We start from the raw sequence: 7,790 nt of genomic DNA on the forward strand, positions 1-7,790 counted from the left end.
TTTTACACTCATTTTCTGCAGTTTTTTTTTTTTGTTCTAGCCGTGACTTGAGTAATAATTTTGTGAGTTGTTTTGGTGGTTATACATGGTAAATAGTTTGGGTTGGTGTATTGTTATAGGTTTGGATAATTTGAAGTTACATTTTAATGGAAAGAAGGGTATTTTTCGTAGTGTAATCTGGTTCAGTTCGCAAAATCTGCGTAATTCGCTCGAGCGGACTGTCGAGCTCGACTCGAGCGAACGGCCAAATGAACATTGGCTCGAGCAGAGTATCGAGCGATACTCGAGCGAACCTCTCTGACTTGAATTCGCTCGAGTGGAGTGTCGAGCGAGACTCGAGCGAACCTCTCTGACTTGCCTTCGCTCGAGCTAATAGTTGAGCGATATCGAGCGAACCTTTCTGACTTGACTTCGCTCGAGCAGTATGTCGAGCGAACTTGGCTCGAGCCAACTGTCGAGCCAACTTTCAGCAAACACTTTTTCAGCTTCAAATCAGTCTCCACATATACCCAACATACTGAGTTTGGTATAGAATATTTTGGGTCAAATTTTGGGCTGTCTGGATTTGTTATTTGGCTATTTAAGTTTGATTAAACTTGCTGAATTATGGTCTAGAGTTTTGGGTCTTGAGTTGTTTAAAGACCAATTGTGTATTGTCAGACTTTAATATTTAGTTTATATTATTTATGAATAGGTGACGAGACGAATAGAGACAGTGTTCAAGTCATAGTTAATACGCTGCAGGAGTCAGGTAAGCGGGGTTCCTATGCTAGGCCTTACACAAATTATTGAGGCTGAGGTTGATTTTCTGAAAACTGTGCATATTTTTGGTGGTGAAATGAGAACTTGGGAAAAACAAAACCAACCTCGGTCATTTATTTGCATACTCATGAAATCTGTACGAAAAAAGAGAAAAATATATTCTGACATGCATTGTGTAGACATGAGCTAAATTCTGTCATGTGGTTTCTGAAATCTGGAAAAAAGAGCGATATTGAGAATATGAAAAGTTGTGCATTTATTTAGAAAAATGTTTTGGCTTTTGTGTTCAACTCGTGTAAACTATCTGGTTCTGTTTTGGTACTCTGTATTATTTTGATATAACATCTGAAAATCTTTGGCATGGTATACTGGTTTTCGTATCTGACTCTGTCTCTGCTTTGCTCTGCTCTGTTATGCTCTGCTCTGTTTGGGTTGGTACCAACTTCTCTGTCTCTGAGTGCACCCACTTTGGAAACAAAGTGGTTTTATTGTGGTCTTTTCCTGTGTGCACACTCGGGGCTCCGAGAAGAATAAAGGAAAGATTTCACCTCTGTCTCTGCCTGGTTTGGCCACCGGGGTTAGCATAACCCTACCACGGGGGTGAAACATGGTCTTTGCTCTGTTTGATGCTCTGTTTTGATTTGATGATGATACTCAGTTTATGTTATGCCAAAGCACTAAGGGTTTTACTTGTCTTAAAACCATCGCTCTGTTACTTTTGGAAATATGTTTGGTTCTACATGTTTAACTCTGGAAAAATATTGTGTTCTGCATGCTCTACTTTGTAAATTCTCATGTTTGCACGCTAGCATATGATTTCTGCTTACTGAGTTGTTGATAACTCACCCCCTATCTTCATAATATTTTTCAGATAATGTGGAGAGTCCAAATGAGGACCTGGATTAGATTGGTGAAAGTGTTTAAGCTGAGGAGATGTGGTTAGAAGAAAGACATCTGATGTTCTTAGTTCTAATGTATTGAGTTTTAAAGTATATCTTTGGGTTTAGTAGGACCTATGGAGGGTCCTACTAATGTATTGAGTTTTAAAATTTAAACCACATCAAACTGATTTATATTTTATCTGATGTGATACTTAAATCTGTTTAATTTTATGATTCTAAGAGTTTTAAAACTAATGTATTGAGTTTTAAAGTATATCTTTGGTACATCTTAGTTCTAATGCTGAAGAATACCGAAACCAAAGGAATTCTTAGAATCATAAAATTAAACAGATTTAAGTATCACATCAGATAAAATATAAATCAGTTTGATGTGGTTTAAATTTTAAATTTTAAACTGATTTAAAATTAAAATGAGTTTATCTATTTCATCAATATTATCTAAATATAATAAATTTAAATATAATCAAATCATTTCTAAACGGAAGGGAATAACAACAAATCTAATTAAAAAAGTATTTGAAAATACTTTTTTTTAATAGATTGTTTTTTGGTCTGATGTCGAGTACTCTCTTGACTCTTGAGATAGTATATTCATTTTGTCTTAATTTTCTACTGAAACTCGGCTAGCTTAGCTTCGCTTTACAACCTTTGAAGAATATATAAACTTAACAAAATGCCGTTTTGTAATTTTATTTCGGTAAAAAATTATTTTGATAAAAAAAATGAAATGAAGTCTTCTTTTTTTTTTTTCCTCATTGCTTCGTAGAAAGAAAAAAAGAATACTTTGTCATTTGTAATAAATATTAATGAAATTTTCTTGGAGAAAAAACTACTCACTTTTTACACTCATTACAACCGCGACCTTTACAGCAAGCATTACCATGCCCGGGGGCTTTATTGGTGGAGATGATCATCCACATACAAGCTCTGCAGTTTTGGAAAAAAGTGTTGCTTTCATCATTACGAGCCCCTAGCATTGATGCTATCTAGTTCTACTATCTTTATCCACCTATTTATTCTGTTTATCCATTCTAAATACTACTTAGAAATGAGCACAAGTTGTTATGGTGACAAGCACTTTAGATCATAAATCCTTACTTGTGCATGTACTAAAGAAGAAGGGCAAATATTGGAACAAATAGAGGGCTTTTAAATATGAAGCGAGCTAGCTAGGCTTTTGAAAAGGAGTGTGAAAAGGTCTTAAAGGAGGCTTAGAAAGGAAATTAGATCAGTCACATTTCTATGTTACTGTAGAGGACTGGGGTTACTTTGCAAAGGTGGAGTAAGAAGAGGAGAATGGTAGGTGATAAAGAGATAGAAGCAAAGTCTAAGTTGTTACAAAGGTTGCAAGCAGAAGTGTAACGCCCCGCTCCCACAGGGATCGAAGAGTTACTCCCTATAACTTAAAACTCACAATTCATCAATATATTTATAGACTCCAAAATATAACGTCATTAGAATACTACAAAATCTCTTAATAAAATCCACCACTTCTCAAAAATCTTCTACGAGTAATCCACTATGCTTAAATAATCATGTCACCGATGCTCCATAATCCTGATCCTTAGCTGGACTATTCAAAAATCATCTGAAAAATAATTGGAGATAAGGGGTGAGTTATCACCAACTAAGTAAGCATATGACATATACTAGTATGTAAACATGAGCATTTTTACATTGTTCAGAATGCAGAAACCAAACATTTCAGTATCAATATGCAAATCTCAACAATACATATTATCAGAAAATCAGAGCGACTTTTCAAACATTTCATATTCAGAAAACCAACTTTTCATATTCAAAGACTCCTTTGGCACAACATGACTAAACATCTTCATCTTATCATAACATATCAAAACAGAGACCATGTTTAACCCCCGTGGTAGGGTTGTGCATTCTGCGGAAAGCCAAGCAGAACATAAATCACCAAGAATATCAAAGTGATTGCACTCAGAACAGAAATCCACTATTATATCCCGTCGTAGGGCTAGAGGTCATTATTATATCCCGTGACAGGGCCAGAGATCACTATTGTATCCCGTGACAGGGCCACATGTGGGATTTGAGCCGTGCCACCTATAATGGACAGGCCCGACGAGGACGTCGGAAATTTAAGGGGGGTAGATTGTGATACCCCATATGATATGGATAATGGTAGGTGGTGTATGGGATCCCATATTGATTGGGAAGGAGAAGTTCTTGCTCTTTATAAGGTTCCAATGGGGCTCCAATTGTATCATTGACTAGTCCTTTTGGAGTATAGGCCATGTGGTTTGGGCCTTTCATTGGGGCGTTACAACCTTACACGATGCTGTACGTCACAATCACATTGAAGTGGTAAAACAGTTACTAAGGGAGGTAGATCGAGAATTTTCGTTTGGTGCTAATGGTGCTGGTGAGACCCCACTTTACTTGGCTGCCGAGAGACACTTTCCAGATTTGGTATCTGAAATTTTGAACACATTCCAATCACCAGCTTATGATGGCCCCTTGGGTAGAACGGCTTTGCATGCTGCAACATTTTCAAATGATGCAGGTATTGCTATGTTATCTTTTACGCATTGTAGAATATGATTTGCTTAAAAAAATATTTATGTGGTGGTATCAAATATGACAGGACATCGAATTCATGAAATATAAAGATGTTTGATATGCACAGAGCTGGTTTTAGATTAATTTCGTGCTTAACTTAAAGCTTGAAATATTTGATCATGTCTGCCTTGTCCTGCATTTTACCACATTAAATGACCACCTGAATAGTCTTTTTTCTGTCTCCTAACCTATGTCTTCCTTTTTGTCCATCAGAAAATTATTACATTAATTTAGCATGTTTAAATTCTTTTAGGAATGACCGAAAACATTTTGGAAAGATATGGTCGCGATCTATGTAAACAAACAGACCAAAAAGGTTGGACTCCGCTTCACTTGGCTGCATACTTGGGTTACGTTGAGCCAACAAAACTATTGCTGCAATATGGTAGAGAGGTGGCATATATGAAAGATGCAGAGGGTAGGACAGCTCTTCACATTGCAGCTCATCGCAACCAAGAAGGAGTAACAAAAGAGATTATATCAATGTGTCCTGATTGTTGCGAAGTGGTTGACAATGAAGGCCACAATGCACTCCATCTCGCCGTGCACAGCCACTGGCCAACTGCAGCGCTAATCATCCAAAATAATCCGTCTTTACGGAATCTTTTGAATCAGGCGGACAATGACGGGAATACACCTCTCCATCACTATTACAATTATGTTGGATACATGAAGGGTGTCATGAATTCTCCAAGAGTTGACGAAATGGTCTTCAACAAAAAGAATCAGATTGCTTTTCAAATCTTAAGAAGTAAATGCTTTCCAACCGATGGTGATGAGGTAACATAATCTTTTATCTTTCTTCAAAAAATAAAATTATATACTTAATATTTGAATTTAGTTCTTTTCAATAATATATGCTAAGGACTACAGAAACCAAAGGAATTCTTAGAATCATAATTAATCAAATTGGATTTTTTTTCATTTTATTTTAAAATTAAACTGATTTATGCATGTATCACATAACATAATATATAAATCAGATATTTCTACAAAACCTGTTTCGTTTCAAAACATATTTGATTTGATATATCTTCTTTATAATGATGCATCTTAGGAACGATAATATTTTTCTATTCATTTTATAACTTCTAAATGTATTTTTATAAGATGCATTTAAATATGAAGTTAACTGTCTTTACATATTCTGATTTTAGTTATTATTTTGTACTGAGCCGCCTTGCTTTATCAAACAAATATTATGCGAGCTAGGTACAATATTCCGCTTTACAGAGGAAGCGGGACGAATTTTATAAAGGCCAAAAAAATCATTGGTTCCTTTTCAATGGAAGAGTATTAGAAACTGGGTATGATGAAATTGAGAAGGAGAAACAGCCAGAGGGGGATGAGGATTGGCAGGAGATGGAGAAAAAGAAGGAAGAGATGGATAAAGCGGCTCAAGCCCATTTGGTAGTTGCTGCACTCATTACAACCGTGACCTTTGCAGCAGGCATTACCATGCCAGGGGGCTTCATTGGTGGAGATGATCATCCACATCTAGGCTCTGCAGTTCTGGAAAAAAGTACTGCTTTTAAAGCATTCATCATTACAAACGCCCTGGCATTGATGCTATCCAGTTCTGCTGTCTTTATCTACCTATTTATTCCGTTTATTCCTTCTAAATCCTTCTTCAGGCAGCGCTTATGTTTTGCTCAAATGGCCTTTTGGTTCCTTATTTCGTCCATGGCACCAATGGTTTTGGCATTTGTCACAGGAACATATGCTGTGTTGGAGCATTCAAACATTGCAATTCCCACTTGTATTATTTGCTTATCCTTCATTACCATCCTTGTTTTTATATTTCTAAAACTACGGTTGTACCTATGATGTAAGCGCAATGCAAGGATATTTCTGATTTGAGCAATAAAAATATTATGAGTACGGAACTTTTCTTTTTTTAAGATAAATGTGATTGTCTATAGTGTTTAATTGCAAATTTTCTATGTTAGTATTTGGTTTCCAGAATGACACCTCGTTAACTTAACTCGGAAATTTTGACTTGCAATTGCAAAGCTTTTACAACTCGCAACTTTCGTTGAACTCCATTAACAATTTTTTAGCCCCATGGCATGCAATACTCTGTGTCCAACTTTGAGCATTCCTAATGGCTTATCTAAAATTTTATCTGAAATAATAAGTAAAACTCATATTTTCTAGTTTAGCAAATGACTTTACAATACACTATACAGTGGTTTATATTTTTTTTTTATATATTATTTAAATATTCTTGATTTTCTCAGCTTTTTTTGTTCATTTTAAATACTTTACAACTATGATTGAATTTGTAATATTTTTAGATATCTTTTATATTTTTCATATATTAATATGAATGCAATATCTTCACTGTTGATAAAATGATATCAATCGCTCAAGAAAAAATTAAAAAGAAAATAAATGGACCTCATTCATTCTATTTTTTCTCATCTTTTTATCCTTTTTATCATGTCTTGCACAATTGGTAATATGAATATTTTTCTTTTTATAATAGATAAAATATTCTAATAATAATGTGACATTTGCATGTTTTTACAAATAAGTGTAAATGTGAGAAATATATATATAAAATTAAGATTGGTAAAAGTAAAAAAATAATAATTGGGTGACCCTGTCCCAAGTTTGGAGGTTCGAGGGATGGGTTTAAGGAATTGGGTCATCAGAGTTTCTTGATTGAGTTTCAGAAGTTGACTGATAAAGAAATGGTGCGTAGTGGTTGTCTATGATTTTTTGATAGGAACCTCTTAACCTTGCTACAAGTGGATAAGACTCTGTCTATCAATGTGTTGCAATTTAACTTTGAACCCTTTTGGGTTTAACTTCATAAGGCAGCTATGACAGAAGAGGTGGGGGAACCGTTTGGATTCTCAATTGGTCATGTCATAAAGTTGATGTTGAGTCTCATGGTTTGGCATGGGGGAGATGTCTTCGAGTGAGGGTTGCACTGGACCTCCATAAGCTTTTACTAAGAGGAAAGTGGTTGAAGTTTGAGGAGCAGCAGTATTGGATTTCTTTTAAATATAAGAGGCTGTAGAATTCTTGCTTTCAATGTGGTACTTTATTTCATAAAGGGAGGGGTTGTTTCGGGCATTGATTTGAGCACCAAGGGGATGATTTGAAGTCTCGGCAGTTTGGTCATTGGATTCGAGCACAACCAATGAACAACATTTTTTATGCTCGAAAATATGGTGGTGCACCTGGTCACAACCAACAACAGAGGTGGGAGCAGGTAGATGCAAAAGGTGGTGATAGGGATGATGCCGGTTTAGGAAAGGAGGATAAGAAGGATACTAAGGCTGCTATGAAGGAGTTTCCTATTGTGCAGAAGATGGATAAGGAATCTAGAGTAATTGGTGGAGACCAGTCAAAAGAAGAGGATGATGGTAGAGGGGCTACAGCTGTGAAGGATTCCTTTAATCATGGGAGTTTCCAAAATGAGACAATGGAGAGCAGACCACCTGATGTGGAGCAGATAGCGAGTCTAAATGGGATAGATGTTTCCTTGTATGAGTCTGTGGAGCAAGAAAAGGAGGAGACTGA

At 35.9% G+C, this 7,790-nt stretch overlaps 1 protein-coding gene across 1 annotated transcript; it reads left to right on the top strand.

Annotated features, from left to right (window-relative positions):
- Nucleotides 1-3,965: 3,965 nt before the first annotated feature.
- LOC118346143 (protein ACCELERATED CELL DEATH 6-like) lies at nt 3,966-6,083 on the top strand (the record flags this gene model as incomplete). Its single annotated transcript, XM_035687176.1, has 3 exons — nt 3,966-4,200; nt 4,510-5,036; nt 5,469-6,083. Coding segments are annotated over 3 exons (1,377 nt in total), but the record flags the coding sequence as incomplete, so codon positions are not given.
- Between the last annotated feature and the right edge of the window lie 1,707 nt (nt 6,084-7,790).

The sequence above is a fragment of the Juglans regia genome, unplaced genomic scaffold (genome assembly GCF_001411555.2).
Source record: "Juglans regia cultivar Chandler unplaced genomic scaffold, Walnut 2.0 Scaffold_709, whole genome shotgun sequence".
NCBI classification, from domain to species: Eukaryota; Viridiplantae; Streptophyta; class Magnoliopsida; order Fagales; family Juglandaceae; genus Juglans; species Juglans regia.